At 37.6% G+C, this 20,619-nt stretch overlaps 1 protein-coding gene across 23 annotated transcripts in view; it reads left to right on the top strand.

Annotated features, from left to right (window-relative positions):
• Dst (dystonin) overlaps positions 1-20,619 on the top strand; it is a 427,642-nt gene that overhangs the window by 233,715 nt on the left and 173,308 nt on the right. For all 23 annotated transcript variants that reach the window (XM_021721801.3, XM_078019848.1, XM_078019847.1 and 20 more), the window contains one exon: positions 6,829-6,995. In XM_021721801.3, coding sequence (XP_021577476.2) covers positions 6,829-6,995 — 167 coding nt within the window. The remainder of the gene's footprint in view (positions 1-6,828; positions 6,996-20,619) is intronic.

The raw sequence follows: 20,619 nt of genomic DNA on the forward strand, positions 1-20,619 counted from the left end.
TCCATTCAACTCTCAGGTCAGAACCCTCTTGATCATAACCTGAGACATTCGTTGACATTGAAACTCAGTTCTAGAAGAAGGTAGAAGCTTTGGCCAGGCCAGTATCTTTTGAGGCCTGTCATAACTATTAAATTGTGATTGACATTCATGTTTACTTTGGATTTGTTCAGGTCATTGGCTTCCCTATTATATTCTCCTTAAATTTGGAAAACAACTGCTAGAGTTTGGTTGTTTTTACAATGTCATGATAAAATTTGTTTCATTTTTGTTTTTGTTTGTAATCCTGTGGATTGAGCTCAGGCCTTTGTTTATGCTAGGCAAGCATTCTATCACTGAGCTACATCCCCAGCTAAGATAAATTTCTTGAAAAATGTTTTCGATGTGTCATTTTTATTGTGTAAATGAGAAGCAGATAAACCCTACTTGGTTAAGTGACATTTTTATAGGTTGATCAGTTCTGTTGGCTGGGGGTTACAACCTACAGAGGTAGTAAAGCCTCCCATGTGGAACCTTGAAACATATGATAAAGTAGAAGTGATCAAGAGGATCCTGGTTGCCTGAATGAATTAATGCAAGTTCCTAAGGTGTCTGACTGGGTCACAATGTCTTTTGTTTATTGGGTATTTGCTGAGTGTCATGTGCCAGGCACTGTAATACTTAAGTGAATAAGACATTGTTATCTTTGTATGTTGCTCATATGCTAGAGGGGGAAAAGATTTATCAAGAAGCAAAAGTAGTACACAGTGTATACTCCTGTAAAGCAGTATGCATAGGGTGGGTGGCAGGCACCTCACCCAGACTCTGCAGGTGCACTCAGCTCATGGAGAAGGACTAGAGGGTCAGTGAATTCTCTGGGTATGGATGGCTCATATACATGCTTAACATGCTTAGTGTTCTGTGGAAATACATTGGCATAGAGAAAGAAGTAGTTCATTGTGCTAGACTGAGGAGTTTCAAAGGGAGGGTGTTAGGGGGAAGGAGGCTGCATAGGACTATGACCAGTCGAGTGTGGGCATACAGGATGAACTGCACCGAGGATGACTTCAGGAGTTTTTTATGTCGGGGAAGCTGGGTAAATGATGGGGCTGAGTTAGGAATATAGTCAAAGGAGCAGGAAAGAGAAAGAAAACGTCAGTTTTTGATATGTTGAATTTGGAAAGGTGAGATGTAGCACAGTTTAAGAGTGCCCTCTTTGAGCACTAGTCTGTTAGTATTTGTGAAGTGCTTAAAGCAGCATTTGTCTCACTTAAGTGGTTAGTTTTACTCTTTCAATAAAAGTGTTGGTTAGGGGATTGGGGTGAGTTTAGGGATAAGATAGTGTGTGTGACATGGGGACTAGGGGTCATCAGTGTGAAGGATGGTTGGAAGCATTGTAGTAGAGGAAATCAGCCAGGACTGAGAGGAGAGGACCGAGGCCCAGGCCTGGAGGGTAGCATTAAAGTTGTGCTCCAGAGGAGCCTCTAATGAAGACTGAGAAGGAAAGCCCAGAGACCAGAGGAAAAACAGGAAGGAGTGGCATCACTGCCAGGGACAGGTGCCTTGAAGAGATCAGGATTAGAAAATGGAGGTATTGGTAAATAACTACGAACTATTCTTGCTGGTTCCATCGTATGCTTTGTGAAGACATTTGTGTAACCAGTGAACATCAATGGTTCAAGCATATGCTTACAGGTATTTGTTGAATGAATGAGTCTGTGAAAGAGGTGGTGATAGATGACTTCTCCCAATCTTTCACCTCTTCAGTTTTCCCCTACCTATCACTTTAATTATGTTTTGTAAACTAATTTCCTTCTTAACTCTGAAAATAGTCATGAGCAAGAATTACCAGATTCTCTTGTCTGGTCAACTCTGCTCAGTTTCAGTGGAGTGATGGGGATGGAAACCAAATCACAGCAGGTAGAGAAGAGAATGTAATTAAGGCAAAAAGAAAAAAAAATGACAGAATACTCTTTTAGGTAGCTTTCGAGAGAGAGAGAGAGAGAGAGAGAGAGAGAGAGAGAGAGAGAGAGAGAGAGATAGATAAGAGGGAATTGAGTTGAAGGTTATTTACTTTTACTTTAGGATGGGAGAGACTTGGGCATTTTAAATATGGAGAAGAAAGACCCAGGTGAAAGAGAATAATAGATAGAATAAGATCTCTAGGAAGCAGAAGGTGAAAGAATTAAGTGTACTGGAGGAGAGAGGTCACATGGAGGCAAAGAGTGTAAGGGGACAGGGGGATGAGGGAGTCCTGGCTCATGGGGCTGTTTTCTCTATGAAGAAGAAAAGGTGATTATTTCACATCAATGGGAGACTTGTTTATTGGCAACCCAAGATTGCAGACCTGAAATTTGTGGTGGTAACATAGTGTTATAGGATGGTTTTCTGGTTTCCAAACCTCATAGTTTAGGGTGTGAGCAGGGAAGATGCTCAGCTGCCTTGATAAAGATTGTGGTTGAGTGGCTCCCAGGTAAAGGGTCAGGGAGCTGAGGATACTGATGAGAGTGGTTGAAATGGTGGATCATATAATATCAGGCAGAGAAGGATGTAAAGATGAGGGAGGGCTCCTTAGGAGAAGAAAAATGTTTCCCCACCAACCTCCTAAGTTCTTAGTTGGAACAAACAACAGACAGACAGAACAAGAGAAAAATAAATGGAAATTCATTAACATGTGTATTTCACATATACCCGGGAGACACACAGAGAATGAGTAGTTCTCAAAGAGGTGACTTTGAGTTCTAGCTTCAACCAAGAAAAAATAAATTTATAGAGAAATGACAAGGGGAAAGAACTTTTGAGTCTCTAGGAGTGGCAGCAGGGGAAGGCAAACAAAGGGCAGGTAGAGAGGCAAGTCAATAAAGCCTGTTCATGTAGAATCCTAGAACCATCTCCAGACCCACGGACATGCAAAGTTGTCTTCAGTAGTTCATCTTTTATCTCTGATAGAAAGGTGGAGCAAGCAGTACACTTTTTGTATTCTGCTTTTAGGTAAATGGAGGGCAGGGAGTTTTCCTGCACCTGTTTTCTTAATTGTGTTCATCTCAGCAATTCATATTTCTGGGTAGCTTATTCTGGTCTCCCAGAGTTCCCTGCCAGTCTTCAAGTATATATCAATAAACTTGTTTGTTTTTTCCTGTTAACCTGCCTTATTATATGGGTCTATTCCAACAAAAAATTTCCATTCCAACTAAGAACTTATGAAGTTTGAAGACAAAAATTACTTTTCTTCCCCTGTAACTCACAGTTTAGAACAGAACTGGGCGAGGAATGTGAGATGATGTTGAAGCCAGATGATTGGCTTAGCTAGAGTTGGAGAATGAAAGTGCTAGAAAAACAAGAAGTTGCTGTCAATAGTTCAGTGTCTGAGAGCAACTTGTTCTGGTTCAAGATGATGATATCCAGGATGCGGATGCATGAGTGGCTGAAGTGGAGAGGAGACAAAGGACTGAAAATGGGAGTCAGATGGAGATGGATGTGGGCTTGCAGGCACATACTCTTTTGGGTGCCAAACATTTGGGAGACACAGGATAATTTTTGAGGAGAGGAAAAAGGTGGTAAAGCAAGAGTGTCCTACAGTAATGTGAAAAATGAGGTCTTTGCACCTATAGGCAATGGTTTGAAAACCACTGGGTTCGCATCTCTGCAGAGTTAAGCATACCTGTGCTGCCCATTGGCCTAGTAGAGTCTGGGACTTGGCGGAATTTCAGTTAATGTAGTGGAGAGAACCTGGGATTCTGGAGAGATAGAAGCAGTGTAAGGTACTGAAGATACCAGAGACTTTGTTTACTGTGGGATTGGTATTTTTGGAAGGTTTGGAAATGATAGCAATCTGGTCAGGGGAAATTAAATACAAATGAAATATGGGCATGACAGGCTCAATGACAGGAAGAACTTGAGTTTGAGTAGTAGCCAACCATGACCTGGATGTGAGGCATGAGGGCTTCAAGTTTCCAGAAATAACTCTGATATAAGGTATTTTTTTTTTGGTGCTGGTTGACAGATTGTTGGTGAGATGCTTTTAGGGGCAAATAATGCCAATAAAATGGTGCTGGGAGAGTTTTCTCTGTGTCAGGTACTGTGTTGAGCATTCTATGTGCTTATTCCATCTAGTCCTCAGAACCACCGAAGAAGATAGACGTGATCATCTATTGTTTAAGTTTCATAGATGGGAAAATGAATTTTTGAAATATTTTGTGAATAGTCTGTGCTCATTCATTCTATTAACCATTGGAGGTGAGATTTGACCCTAGGTGATAGGAACTGCAACCCTCTCCAACCATTGCCGTGTTGGCTCTAGGTTTTGTAAGGAGGTACTCTATGATTTCCTGCAGTCCATCCTGAGTGTCAGCTGTCCCCAACCTGCCTTTTGTGGAGGACTTGGGTTGTTTCACTAACACACACATTTCAGATCAGGGATTGTGAATTACAACTGTAGATTTATAATTTTTAGCATTCAATTTATTTTTCCTTTTTGCTTTATTTGCAGTGTATCATGAAAAATCTGATATACTCAGATAGTAGCTAATGTTGTCTGTTTTTTAAAAATACCTTAAATCACTGTGTGAGGATGACATTTGGTTAATTGGCAAGAGCAGGGGAAGCTGAAATGGAGTCAATGCATTAATCTTTGTTATGTTAAAGCTTGGTTCATAAAGTAAATGTACTTTTTAAAGTTACACCTTTTTAAATAGTGTTATCTGAAGTAGTATATATAATCTGAAATTCACATATTGGAAATGTATTTAATAAGAATGCATGGTTTTGGTTGATATTTAACCATTGTCAAACCTCTGAACAACTCTTTCTTTTCTTGAGGATGGAGTATTCTCTGTATTGCTCAATGCTTTTACACAGGTACCCGTGGTTGAAATTTACTGACTTCCCTAGTTAATAGATGATTACTTTTATAACTGGACTGGCATGGAATGTTCTAGAATCAGCAAAAAACAGCCCCCTTAACTCTCCAGTTATTTCTGTCCTTTTTAAATAGCACTGTCAATACTCCAGTGTAGCTCCTCCATTTTTTGGGAAGAGGAGTGGAGTCAAATTTTTGCTTTTCAATTTGTCAAAAAGAATGACAACACCACAATGAAATAGCTATCTTCTGTTGAGCATGTATTTCCTGTGTGCCAGGTATTACATTGTGCTGATGTTGAATTCCCACTCATAGTGTAATAATTGTTATCCTTATTATTTTACAAGCGAGGAGGCAGTAATCTTAAATCAGCTAAGTAGCTTGAGCATATTAATACCTGAGATGTAAATGCAGAGGAGGTGCCAGGAAGACACACAAGCATAATTTTAAGATTAGAATATTCTTAGAAGTTGGGCAGAAAATAGTGGTGTTTTCTTCACATGAAAAAAAAATTGCTCTTATATATGCTATATAATGTGTTCACACAAACAGTGCTTTGTCATATTATAGAGACTAGCATGAATTCCTAGTAATGATGATTAAGACACTTTGCTTTATCTCCTGGCCATTTGTCCACTGCCGGGAGTTGAGCTGTACAGGGCAGGGTGCTACCTCTGCTGTGCACTGGCAGAGGCCGTGTATGGCCCCACCCTCATCTTCAACAAGTGGTGTCCTAGGGGCTGCCAGGCTGGCAAGAGCTCAACTGCTGCAGCCGGCCTGCCCCAGCTCCCTGGGTTGGCTGTGCCCCTGGCCCTTGTGGCAGCTGGGAGGAATAATGGGTTTCCTGTTTTAATTTTAAACTGCTAGATGAAAAGGTCTCTTTAGTCTGGAGTTGTCCCCCCCCCCCCCGCCCCTTTAAGTTGCTTGACTCTGTATTTTGACCTCTGAGTTCTGTGTTGTGTTTACAGTCTCAGTAAGACTTTAGACCAAAAAGGGCCTTAAATGTTATCTGATTTTGCTTCCTACTCCCTCATTTTATAGATGAGGAAGTTGACTCACAGACCTGGCATGAATTATCCAAAGCTATGGGACTTGTGGTCAGAGCTAGAAGCATATCACATGACTCTGGTCTAGTGATTTTGTTCCTGTTATAGAATTATTTTTCCCTCCCTACGCCTTGATTCCAGTCTCCTTACTTGCCCATCCTGATTCTGGCTTGCCTCTTGCATTCTTGATCTTTTGGCTCTTCATCTTGCTCTGACTGAGGGAGCAGTTGTTGGTGTTAATCCCAGCTTTGGAGTTACTGGCAACTCCTAGTAAAGTCACTTTGTGCCTTAGTGTAATTATCAGTAGGCCAAGGAGGACCCTTTTCAAAGTGATGCTCTTGGAAAATGTAAATCATGAACACTCACGAGTGTTGTTATTATATTATTATTTGATGGAAGAAGCTTAAAAAACATTGAAAACAAAAAAAAAATGTAGGGGAAATCAGTTGAAAAGTTTTGTGTTGAACAAGCTGAGCAAGACTCTTGAGAAAATTAAGAGATTTGCAGCCAAATTGTTATATAATATAATTAAGAATATACTTATTTCTTTCTCTATTCTTTACACGGAACACCTTTTGGCTCAAATTCTGCTCAGCAGGTGGTAGTGCAGATTAACTTATAGGTTTACTTCAGATCAGTTTGCATTTGGAAAAAAAACTTGCTGAAGGATTTTTTTTTAAAACTGATTAGCAAAGAAGAAGGTAGAATTTTCTGATACTGTTATGTTTTTGTATAGTTAAGTTCTTGGACACAAATAACTTTTTAAATCTGTTAGCCTGATTGAAACTTAATTTTCCTATATGTAAAATGGAGAAATATATTTAGTGTTTAAATAAGTTATGAGGACTGAGGAAAACAGTACTCATGAAGTGCCTGGCACACAGTAGGTTTGTAATCTGCATTAACTTCCTTCCTTCCTAATGGTTCAACACTTTCTGTTATATTTAGATATCTGATATCCATGTCACTGGAGAGTCAGAGGATATGTCTGCAAAAGAGAGATTGCTGCTGTGGACACAACAGGCAACAGAGGGTTACGCTGGAATACGATGTGAAAATTTCACTACCTGCTGGAGAGATGGAAAACTATTTAATGCCATCATTCATAAATACAGGTATGGAATCTGTGGTGTTTTTTCCCTACACAAACATAAGGCATGTTTCTTTAACTTCTAAATTTTAAAATAATCTATTATGGAAACAATGCATCTGCATGGCAGAAAAATACAAATAAACTAAAAATATCACATTCCCATCACTTAGAAATCATCGTTCTAATCTTTGGTGTATACATGCAGACCAACTAGCTATAGTATGCGTTTAAATTTTGCCAGTAACTTACCAGGCAGCTCTGCTATGTAGAATCTGCATGTAGATGACAGAATGTATGTACAAGGTACTGATGAGTGGGACAGTGTTTAGTTCAGATTTGTAGCTCAGAAGTTTTCAAATTATAATCACCTAATTAACTAGTTATTCTTGTGAGTGACTAGGCTTAACAATGGTCAATTTTGTGGTGGGAAGCAGGTTTTTTTGGTGAAAAATTTCAAGAACTAAATCCATATTAACACTTAACATAGCACTAACTGCCAGCACTGTTCCAGGCAATTTATATTTATTAACTAGTTTAATCCTCAAAATACCTCAGTTGTCCTCATTCCTAGTTAAGGGACAGAATGCAAAATGCACAATAAATAATTTGCCTAAAACACAGCTAACAACAAGTAGTAGATCTGGGATTCAAACCCAGGCAGGCTTCTAGCCCTGACAACAAGTCCCATTGCTTTGGATAAGTCCCATACTTTTATTAGCTATGAGAAGCTCAAGCCCCAGAAAATGTTTATTGAAAACTATGTATTTCTTGTTCTCATTTATCTTCCTTAGTTTTATAATGATTGTGTTATTTTCTCAAAGAATTAAAAATATTCCTAAATAGACTAAACCTAATCTATAAACTCATTCAACTAACAAACTTATTTGATCATCATAAAAATAATAATTATATTAATGAAGTTCAGTGATTTACATGTTATCAAATCAACCATTCCCATGAAGCGTAACCTGTTATCATCCCATTTTATGGATGAGGCACCCTGCCAAGGTCGCATTATTCATAACTTTTCTCTCCTTCATCTCTCTTTCCCTTTTTATGTTGGAATTTTCAACATCTACAAAACAGTAATGAATCCTTCATGCACCCACACCCAAGAGTTCCTATTTTTAAGCACTATAATTGTCCCCTTTTGTTAAGAAACAACATAAGTAGAGGTGAGTGTAGGTTGCTGAATTAAGAAGAAAAACCAAGATCAACATGCCTGCATTTTTTCAAAACAAAGATCCTCTTGGGTAACTCAGAGCCAAGAGGGTTTAGTGGATAGACATTGCCATTGTCACACCGCACATTGTCACATTACATACTGCACACGGGGACTATGTAGCTGGCCACATTCTATACATGGGATGATAAAAATCTTCATAGCCTTTGAATAGAAAGATATTGATTGTAACACCGAAGGGACTATGTCAAGATGCATCTTCAAGGGTGTTCTCTGCTCTCTTCTTTGAAATTTTTAAGATAGAATCAGAACATTTTTGAGAAGCAAGCTCTTCTGAAATCATCTGCTTTTAAAATCAGTAGTTTCTGAGACTTCTTTCTTCAGTACTCATGAAAAATCATGGAACAAATTGGCATATATTTGCTATATATTTTTCATCTAAGTGCTTTAATAAGTCACTGTGTATGTCAAAGGTCGTAAAATGTCTTAGGGAAGTTTAATGTTATAGAGCTCAGTTGCTCTAGGGAGAATTTGAACCTTGTGAATATTATTTGCTTTGAACTTTTACTTTGGCATAGTGATCATGTTAGAAAACTGTTTAACTTTGAATTCTGGTTTTTCTAGTTTGCTTTTTGTTGTTGTTGTTGTTGTTGTTGTTGTTAGAATTCCTGGTAAAAATACTGCATATCAAATTGAATTGTTTATGTGATTTCTTTATTGCTAAAATTCTTTCAGGGTACCCTGTGCTTCATGTAATATTTCTGTGGTTTCTTTCAATAGAAGAAACCTTTTAACTGTAGAACTGTATTTTTAAAGTCCTTTCTTAGGAACCCTGTGCCTTACACATACTAGGCAAACATTCTACCACTAAGCCACAACCCTAGCCCCATTTTTTAATTTTCATTTTGTTACTGGGGATTGAACCCAGGGCCTCTTTACTTCTGAGATATGTCCCTAGTCCTTTATTTTGTTTTGAGACAGGGTCACACTGAATTGCCGAGGCTGGCTTCCAGCTTGTCATCTTCCTGTCTTGGCCTCCCACATGGCTGGGATTATAGGCATTAGCCACTGTGCTTAGCCCATGTAGATGTTTTTGTCCCAGTTTTTAAAAATATAAGTTAGCTTTTTAAATAACCACAATCCTACGAAATAGAGTGTGTCTCCAATTTTATCAATTAAACTGAGGCTCAAAGGGTAACTAACATATTCAGCATTACAACCTTTTGAATAATGGAAGTGCTTGCTCTGGATTCTCAGACCTTCATATACTTCTGTGTAACTACTTATATGATTTCATTTAGGCAAACTAGATTTCAAGTAATGGAACTGTTAGGAGAACAACTGTGATAGTGCAACTTTGAAGATATTTAGTAAAGATAAACATGAAAATTATTAATGAACTTATATGACTTGACATGTTTAAAACTGTCAGCTGGGGTATTTTCTCCTTGTTAGAAATTAATGAGGGACAATATTAGCAATTCTTATAGTGAGGACAACTGTAGATAATGAAAGAATATTAAAATATTTAGCCTAAGAGCATAGTCAAGAATGATCTGTTGTGCAGTTTTAGTATGTTCTGTTATTCTAAAGAGATGAAGTGCCTTGGTTATACAATGGGTCAGAGGAATGATAAAATAATATGATTTAGTGGAAGGGATTATAAGGCATTATTCTGTAGATTCTGTGTAAATGATCACTGATGAATACATTGTTTTCCCATTAAATCTGTGTTAGGTAATTTTATTCCTGATTCTTTCTAGGAACTTATATTTATTTTGTTCAGTTTCAATAGGAAGTATTCAAGTGATGAATATACCACATACCTGTACTAGTTTCTGCTTGTTTTGTTTATATAGTTTAAATTTCCTTTAGTACATAATAAAATCTTTTCACTGCAGATCACATGGGTAAAGAGATTTTTAAAAATAACCCTCACTATTGTCTATAACCTTAGCTTTCATTCAAAAGAATAATAGGCAAGATTGGATTTGGTGAATTTATATCAAAAGGCTGTGCTACAGAAGCATTCAATTATTAAGTAGCTTAAAAGCAAGAGATGAAAAAGAATTAACCAAGATGTAATAGCCAAGGCTTCCTCTAAACCCGGGTGGACTAACAAGTCACGAAGAGTTGGGGTGGGTATAGAGAAATAAAACTCAGTACGGAATGTCCTTCAGCATAGATGTTACAAGCAGAGGGTTCAACCATGCCCTTGTTTAAGGGTGTGCTCAGGCATCACAGTAAAATTGGTTTATTTTGTTCTGAGATCAAGCTCTGACTTCCAGTGTAAAGTTCAGCACCTCTAACTTTTGTCAGCCTCTCCAAGTGGCTCTCTGCCCTAGAACCTAATGAAAGCCAGGTTCTAAAGCAGCAGCACAGCATCACTCATTAAAGCATGTCCGCCTGAGCAGGCGTGAACATGACCGTGCACCTCAGGCCAGAAGGAGCAGTGCAAGGTGTGCAGCAGGGCCGTGAGAACCTGAGGTGGTGGTACGGAAAGACATCTTGTATGTTGGGACCAAGGTGCCAGTGGGTAGATTTTGAAGAGAGATTATTTCTGCTCACTAGTTTCTTCTGCCTGTTCTTATTTTTAAATTATTTATTTGAACCTCCTTTTAAGGCCCCTGGCATTCTTTTCATAGGCATGTTTTAAATATGTTTGCCAAGTTAGACTGGAAATTTTGGGAATAGGTCATGTGCAAGAACATGCCATTTAAATGTTTTCTAATTAAGCAGTGTGTAATTGAGTAGCAATTATTTTCTTCATTGTTTGTTTTGAATTAGAATTTAATGGGGCCATTATATTTCATTGTATTAAATGTTTAAAGTTCTTTAATTGGGAAAGTTAGACTCTGAGGCGATGGTCAGAGTCATCTTGTTTAATAATATCTGTGGGCTGGTGATTCACCCACCTCCTGGGATTCAGTCACACCTTAGAAGCTAAACTGGATTGAACTGGTTTAATGCTGGGAAGAGGCCCCTTAGGGTTTGAAATGTTCTTCCAGGAAGTTGGATTAGTGTAGACTAGTCCCTCAGTCCTGAGGCAGCAGAATCCAGACATATGAGCGTGGCTTATGGACACACACACACACACACACACACACACACACACACACACACACATACACACAGCTCTGAAAGTTCTTAATTTTTTACAAATCCTGTGGCGTTTCAGTTTGTGAAGCAAAATCAAATTGCTTATTTACTTTACCAAATGAACTCACAATGGTTGAACTCCACAGAAATGGGAATTTATAGCCATTATCACATCTAAAAATCCTTGAAGAGCTAATGCCTGCTGTGTGTAATGTAATGCATTTGTCCAGGTGAAGTGTGAGAGTTAGTGTCTCACATCTGGTCACTAATTTTATTGTGTCTATATTTTAACAATTTAGGAGATATAAATTGGCATATAAATATTGGAGAAAATGCCTGCGTATCTTTCTTTCTTTCTGTGCTCCCGGCTCTCTTGCACAGATTACTTCACAGAAATTCCCTGTAATCCTAAAATCGCATTATTGAATGAAATAGTTACAGTTATGAAGGAAGGTACAACCCACATTCTCCTACTTCCATTTTCTAGGCAGATAACTGAAAGAGCTTTACGGCTAAAACAGAAAAGTGGTTTGTCTAAGGCTCTCCTGCTCATGGAAGCCTGGTAAACCCAGTAGCAGTTTCCAGGGTAGGCACTCCTTGGCGACAGTTGTGCTTTTTCTTTTATCTGTGATTTTTAAAAATGCTGCATAGTATTCTGTTGTATGCATGTAACATACATTTATAGTATCTTACTGATGTATGTTATGTTGTTTCTTGCTATAGGAAACATTGTATTGAACTTTGGGTTCTGTGTAGGGTAAGGCCTTAAAAGTGGAATTGCTAGGATAAAGGGTATTATTTATTATCTGTAAATTTTTAAAGTTTATTTCTGAATTATCTTCCTCTGTACCACACTGCCCCTTCATGAAGCCTTTAAGAAAGGTACATTTTCTAATTTGTTAATGGTTTTCTAGCAGGTCTAAATCCCATTCTTGTTTTTTCTCTCTTTCACTTTACTCTTTTAATTCACAAAGCTATTTATATTCAGCTTTTAAAGATGTACCAGAGCTGAAATTGCAGGCTTATTTTTTTACTCTGCTTGGTTGGTATAAACATGAGTGTGTTAAAATAGTTAAGGAGGGAAAGCCAGGCACGTGGTGCCCACCTGTAATCCTAGGTTCTCAGAAGGCTAAAACAGGACAATCACAAATTTGAGATTGGATAGATTAATGAGACTGTGTCTTGCCTCCCAAAATAGAAAGGGCCGAGGATGCAGCTCTGTAGTAGAGTGTATGCGTGAGGCCCTGGCTCAGTCCCCAGTTCCCCAGCAGGAAGAAAAAGGGTTTGGGAGCAAAATGATTAAATAAATAGGCATATTTCAGAGTGATGTGATTATTTAAAAAGTTAGAATGCTAGCAGTGGAGGTTGTCTTGATGTAGTGTATGTGAGCGTACCTGCCTGTCACTGTGCCAGTTGATGAGCATTAGTACTCCCACTCCTGTCCTGCTGTGGATGCACTAAAGATGGGGCACTGGCTGGGAGCTCAGGATGGCCCTTGACTGACACCTCTCCTTGCTATCAAATCCCACGTGCACACATCCTTCATCCCAGTTCCCTTCTGTGTTCTCTTACCCTTTTCTTACATCAGATTTCTCTTACACTAGAAGAATGGCTGGCAGGTGTTTATAAATTTTCCAAAGGCTTGCATATTTTTTGAACTCTTATTTTATTTTGACTCATTTATATATTTATATTCTCATCTTATTCTGTGGTACAAATAGTTTAAGGGGTTGGGGTTGTGGCTCAGTGATAGAGCTCTCACCTATCATGTGTGAGGCCCTGGGTTCGATCCTCAGCATCACATAACGATAAATAAGTAAATGTATTAAAAAATAGTTTAAGACTTTATTTTCTTTCAGAGTGAAAATAAGTTGATCCTCCCCTCACTCTTTTGAACAGGGGTATTTATCCCCTTAGTCCCTAAGGTTTACTTAAAATTAACTCTTACCAGTTCACTAAAATGCAGGTACTGGAAGATTTACTTCTCAGTCAAAACCAGTATTCTATATTTATTAAAGTCCAGGAGACTATTAGGAGTTAGATTATTCTTTGTGAATTGAAAGTCACAATTCATTATCTTTTAATTATTGAGGTTGTTAGATTCCAACCTTGAAATACCCCTTGAATAAAGCTTTCTGTAAATTATAGTGTTTCTACTCTTTGCGCTCTGCCTTGTTGTTAATAGAACGTGTCTTTGTAGGGAAGAAAACGGAAGAATATTTGAAATAAACTCAGACATCTAGTTGTGAGAACAAGGGGAAATTATCTTAATAGCTTGTTGCCACCTTGGAGTTCTTGGCTTTATTTCTTTCAACAATATGTGCCCAAATATGAGCATAGAGGAATGTCTACACCCTGTTACGTAACTATGCGTGGGTCTTCCATGTGCTCATATTTATTTGCTGGGATTAAAGGGAGGAGACCGTTTTACAGAATTTTTTTTTTTTTTTGAGGGGGAAGAGTAGGTGAGATGCTTGTTGCACCAATAAAAGCAATAAGAATATGCTAAGTCTGAACTTGATTTAGTCGGAGCAGTCATGTTCAGGAATTTGTTATGGTAACTGCTATGCTGTCACAGCAGTGAGGCATGTGAATGCGTATTCTCATTGTGTGCTCTGTGCAGAGCTGATGATACATGATATATGCCGTTTCATGTGTCTGTGAGCAACTTGTGTTCTGGAGGATAGAGGATGTTTTTAAGACTGCTCTCCAGATAATTTCAGAGGAGTTTTCTTTGTTTTTGTTTTAAACTTCCAGAGAATTCCTTTCAATTGCTCCTTGCAAACTGCTGAGTATATACTGTTTCCCCAGCAAAGCTTGAGACTGTGTGAGCCCAGCCATTTGCCTTGTCTGTACATGTCCCCAGGAGTGAAAGGCGCTGGAGAAAGTCACACTTCAGGGTAGATTGGTTTCATAGAATTTGAGCAGCAGCAGCCTGGACTTGTCTGGCCAGTAGTCTTCCTGTCTTTTACTGACCCCTTCCCTCACATCATCTTTCTTTCTGTATCTCTTCTTCACCCTTATTAGATGCCCTCAGGAAAATTAAGAAAGGAAGTGGGAAATCTTTCCTCCTGCTCTCTAAGGTTGAAATCCCCCTTCATTTGCATTCATCCTCATCACCTGCGCTCCCTGTTCTTATAGCCATGTTCTGTCTCCCCTATCCTAAGCCAGTCCCTTCTTGCTGTGTTGTGGCTTCTTCTCAGCCTTTGCTTCAGAAACCTTCTTACTCATGTGTATTCAACGTTTCCCTTCAGGAGATGTTTCTCCTTGGATTTTAAGCATGCTGAAACCTCTTCTGTTAATAAAATAGTCAACAGAAACACTCTGCCTTCACACCAAGCTTTTTTCCAACTACTCCCTTCTCAAATTCCTCAAAAGAGTTTTCTGTATCCGCCTTCATTTCTTCACTTGGTGTTATTCCTCAACCCACTCTAATTTGGTTCTGGCTTCATAATTCACTAAAATACTTCTAGGGTCATGAGTGACTTCCATGTAGCAAGAAGAGTAGACATTTTTCAACCCTCATACTACTACTTTGTATTTGACACTGTTGAGCATTTCTTTCTTTGGAAATTCTCTTACTGTAAGTGTTGAGAGGCTCAAGGTTGCATGTTTGACATTCTTTCTATTTTCTCTCATCTATGCCTGTAGTCTTATTATTGAGACACAGGTTGAATTCTGTAATCAAGGTTATAGACTAAAGTTCTGTGGATTTGACCTTCTAAATATCTTCTGACCTCTCTAGTTCTCCCCATTGCTGCAGTATTCTTCTGGAAGCCATCATGGTCTTCTAGCTGGATTCTATGGGAGGTATCTGCACCGCTTTAAATTTCTCCTCCATCTGATCCCACACATATCTGATGATTTAATCTTTTAATCCTCCTTAATATACTTTATTGGTTTTCCAAGGTTCTTAGGAAAAAAGTTTGCAATCTTTTAAGAAATTCATGAGAATTGGCCTCTCCCTGGCACCTGGCCACCTTCTAGCTCACCTCTCACCATGTTCCCTTGGCTGACTCCTTGACTATGCATGGGGCTCCTTATAGTCATGCTTCCTTCATCTGCAGAATGTGTGCATGCATTTCCCTCAGGTTTTCTCCTGGTGCCCTTTGGGACCCCCTTTTGGAGAGCTCTGAGCTCTCCATATATATAGGGATTATATTCTCAGTGCCTCATTGCTTGGTACATGGTTGATAATTAAGTACTGAGTGAATAAATTAATGAATTTGCTGATTTGTTGACTGGAATTTTGTATATGAAGCATACCAAAGTGTCAGGTTATGTCTTCTCTGACTGCATTTTTGATGCATGCTTTTGAGTGAGTAGATACCTCTTAGTAGCCTGAATACATTATTGTATATACTTATTTCCACAACTGCTTTGCCTGAAATCCTCTCTTGAGATCTTAAGCCATTCGTTTGGATTCTTCAAACCTTATGCCAGCAACAACCCATAATGCCCTCCCTGCCATATCCACACCCATTTCCAGATGCTCCCTAGGTGTAATTCAAATTTTAGGTAACTTTGTTCTAACTTCTGAAATTCCTTTCAATTTTTTCATAGGAGGATTTGAGACATAGGTTACATGATGTGTCTCCAAAGTCAAACCAAGAATAAGTTAGGACTAAAACACAGACACCTGATTTTTGTTATTTTTTCCCCACCTCAGTATAGTCTTTTCTCTATAATATGTAAAATCGTCTTTTAAAAATTAATAATAGATTTGTGCTAAGATACACATAAACTGTATTATCTTAGCCATTTTTATGTATACAGTTCAGTTAGTTGCATTAAGTACATTTACATTGTTATACAACCACCACTACCAGCCATCTTCAAAACTCTCTTTGTGTAACTGAAACTCTGTACCCATTAAACTCCTAAAACCCTCTTACCCAGCCCTTGTTTACCACTATTCCATACTCTGTATTGTCCTTTAAAAAAAAATTGAGATAGTAAATTGTTATTTAGGGTCTTTTCAGATGATCAGATAATTCAAATTAGATAATTAAATTGTATTTTTATTCTGATTTTAAAAAAATACCTATGACCAAATGCTGTCTTCTCTAGACTTTGTCATTTTATAATGCATTCCAAAATAAGGCTAACACTAAATGTTATGCCCTTCCAACACTAACTGATTGTTTTCTTCTGGATTTAAACAATAAAAATAAACACTGGATAAGTTCACTGTCTCCTATTGAGGGCGTAAGGCACTAAGCAGGTGTATTTGTGGGTACTTTGTTTTTGTTTTGTTACATGGTCATATGATGGTATTTTGTGGATTATTTTTCCTATACAAAATGTTTATAGTCTCAAAAGAAAATCAAAGAATTATTAGAGATGAAGGATTCTAACATGGCTTTGTTCCCAAACTTGCCTTATGAGAATTACCTGGGGGAGAGGGAGAGAAACTTGTTAAAATATTAGGTAAGCAGGGCTTCCTCTCTATTCTTATCTGGCTTGGGGCCCTAAACCCTTCCGAGTGTGGAGACATGGGGATGTATGTGTCCATGGGTACTGTTTCGGCAACCACCTGGAGCTCCATCATATTTCTTACATCTCGTTTTTCTGGGCATGTCAGTACCCACACATGCGCCTTGCATCCTCTCTTGTGTCCCTTTATGCATATCACCATCATCATGGTCCTTTTCCCTGGTACCAGAAGCCTAATTTTTTTCCATATTTTCTTCATTTTTAGTTCTTAGCTTCATATGGGATGTTCCGTTAGTTCTCAGTTCGTAATGCCAGCACAGAGCAGTTACCAGCCCAGGCTCAGGATTATAACAACCTACTGCTGGAAGTTGTTGAGAGCCTTCAGTGAGGATGCTTTTACATTCTTCCTTTCCCCCCAGGATTCAAAAAGAAAATTTCTCAAACATAGAAAGGCGGTTGGCTGAGTAGCTAAAATATTAAGTATTTCTCTCCTCTTAAGTAATCATTGAGTGTGAACTGGGAGCGGAAACAATCTAGAAAACCCTATGAATTTTCATTACTTAATTTTTTCATACTTTAAAAAAAAGAACCATGGTTTGGACCTTTACTGTTGGTGTTTCTCACATCTGTCCTCTCAGCTGTTGTCACATTTTTTGTTTAGGATTGGTACTATTGTGTCCATACTACACTTCTCTCTCAGTTTACTTATGTTCTCCCTTCTCTTAGCTTACTTTAGTCACTGTTTCATGTTGTGTGTTTCTGAGTGCTTTCTTTAAAAATTTCTTTGTTCCATTTTCCTTGTAACTGGGTGTGTTGGCATTTGGCATCATGATGTGGAGCCTCAAGTAGTCTTTGTGCTAATCTTAAGCCATTTGTAACACTGTGGGACCCATAACTCCCCGTAGAATTATACTTAATTCTAATGTGACCTAATATATTAATAATGCATATGAGGACTGGAACAGATTGCCTTGGTGTAGGTAGAGAATATTTATGCTATATTAACATTTATTTTCAGATATTCCTATACATGCATGTGCATAGGAGTGTGTGTGTGTGTGTGTGTGTGTGTGTGTGTGTGTGTGTGTGTGTGTAAAATGTAGGGAGATTATTTTTTTAAATGAGTGCTGTATCAAAAATGAAAACATTACCTTTATCCAAAATTATTTTGTATTATGGCAATAGCCATTTTCCCCCTAATTTTTTATTGGTGTATTATATTTGTTCATAGTGGGTTATTTGTTGTTACATTTTAGTGCATGCACATAATATAATAATATTGTTTGGTCAATATCATTCCACATTATTTCCTCTTTCTCTCTCCTACACTCTTCCTCTTGTCCCTTTCTTCTACTGATTTGCCTTTGATTTTTAGGAGATTTTCCCCAACTTCCCTTTTCCTTTTTCCTCTCTAGCTTCCACATAACAGATAAAACACGTGACCCTTAGCTTTCTGAGTTTGGCTTATTTCACTCAATGTTCTCAAGTTTTATCCATTTTTCTGCAAATGACCTATTTTCATTCTTAATGGCTGATTAAAACTCGTGTGTGTGTGTGTGTGTGTGTGTGTGTGTGTGTGTACACTATGGAATCAGCCTACATGTTGGTTGTTAATCAATGGATAAATAATAAAGAGATCAATCACATTTTCTGTATTATTTACCCATTGACGAACAACATCTAGGCTAGTTCCATAATTTGGCTATTATGAATTATGCTGCTATAAACATGGCTATGCATGTACCACTGTAGTAAGATGACTTTAATTCTTTAGGATTAATACAGAAGAGTGGTGTAGTTGGATCATATGGTGGCTTCAAGCCTAGTCTTTTGAGGAAACTCCATTCAGGTTTCCATAGTGGTTATACTAATTTATAACCTTACCAACAGTGTAAGTGTTCCTTTTTCTGCATATCCTCTCCAGTATTTATTATTGGTATTCTTGGCGACTGCCATTTTGACTGCTGCGAGATGGAATCTCAGTGTAGTTTTGATTTGCATTTCTTTGATTGTGAGGGGTATTGAACATTTTTATATATTTGTTGGTCACTTGTATTTCTTCCTTTGAGAAGTGTCTGTTTAGTTCTTTTTCCTATTTATTGATTGGGTTATTTGTGTTTTGGGTGTAAGTTTTTCGAGTTCTTTACATATATTTATATTTTCTGGATATTAGTCCTCTGTCAGGAGAGTAGCTAGCAAGGATGTTCTCCCGTTCTGTATGCTCCCTCTTCACATTCTACATTGTTTCCTTTGCTGTGCAGAGGCTTTTTAACTTCATGCCATCCTACTTATTAACTTTTGCATTATTTTCTAAGCTTTAGGGGTTCTATTGAGAAAGTCATTGTTTGCATATCTGTATGTTAGAGTATTTTCTTCTGGGAGATGCATAGTTTCTGATCTAATTTCTAGGTCTTTGATCCATTTTGAGTTGAGTCTTGTGTAAGGCAAGAAATAAGGGTCTAGTTTCATTTTTCTATACATAGATAACCAATTTTCCTAGCACCATTTGTTAAAAAAGGATATCTTTTCTCTAGTATATATTTTGGCACCTTTGTCAAGAATCAGATGATATTACATATGTGGGTTTGTCTTTCTGTTTTGTATTTTGTACTGTTAGTCTATGTGTCTGTTTTATGTTAGTCCCACACAGTTTTTGTTATTATAGCTCTTTAAAATAATTTGAAGTCAGTTTTTCTAATACCTCCAGCATTGTTTTTTTGGCTTAAAATTACTTTGGCTATGCTGGATCTTTTATTCTTCCAAATGAATTTTAGGACATTGGTATTTTGATGGGGATTCTATATATTGCTTTTGGTAGTATGGCAATTTTAACAGTATTAATTCTGCCATGAACATGGGAGGTCTTTACATCTTCTTGTGTTCTTGAATTTCTTTCTTCAGTGTTGTCATTGTATCTCATAGTAGAGGTCTTTTACCTCCTTGGTTAGATTTATTCCTAGGGTTTTGTTTGGGGGGTGGTGGATGCTGGGGAGGCAGTCTTTTTTTTTTAATGCGTTTTTTTAGGGGGGCACTGAGGATTGAACTCAGGGGTGCTTTATCACTGAGCTATATTCCAGCCTTTTTCTTTCTTTTTTTCTTAAATTTTAATTTTGAGGTAGAATCTCACTAAGTTGTGAAGGGCCTTGCTAAGTTGTTGATGCTGGCCTCAAACTTGCAGTCCTCCTGCCTCAGCCTCTAGAATTGCTAGGATTACAGAAGTTTTTAATACCTTTTGACTTTATAGGTTTGGAACAAATTAAGGATACTGTGCATACATATAAGTGATTTTCACTTTTTGGTTTTACTTTTAACTTCACTTTGTGGCCTTCTCTGGGTTTTATTTTAGTTTAATATTCATGTCATCATCTTCCATTTGCACTTCTTTTCAAGCTGTTTTTAAACATTTATGGAAGACAAAGTTATACAAATAAAAATTACAATCCACAATGATTTAATCATTTAGAAAACAATATATTATCATAGCATAACAAAACAAAGTAGCCCCCCTTTTTATGACAAAAGATGAGTATATATTATTTTTTTAAAAAATTTATATTTTTTATATATACATGGACACAATATCTATATTTTGTTTATTTGTTTTTATGTGGTGCTGAGAATTAAACCCAATGCCTTACATGTGCGAGGCAAGTGCTCTGCCACTGAGCAGCAACCCTAGCCCAAGTATATGTTATTTTACATGGCTGATATTTCAATAAAAGAATTTTTATAAAATAGGAAAGTTAGAATACTCATCTGTCTAAAGTATAATACAGGAACAAGGCCTTCTGCACTTATAAGATAGTCTAATGCTCTTTGATTAATCAAACCTAAGATGGAAATGAAATTTTCTGCTAATGTTCCCCAAACAAAAAAGAGATGTTACAGTGAAATGAAACCTTTAGAATGAAAAAAATAAAAACCAAAA

This window comes from Ictidomys tridecemlineatus, chromosome 8, assembly GCF_052094955.1.
Source record: "Ictidomys tridecemlineatus isolate mIctTri1 chromosome 8, mIctTri1.hap1, whole genome shotgun sequence".
Taxonomy (NCBI): domain Eukaryota; kingdom Metazoa; phylum Chordata; class Mammalia; order Rodentia; family Sciuridae; genus Ictidomys; species Ictidomys tridecemlineatus.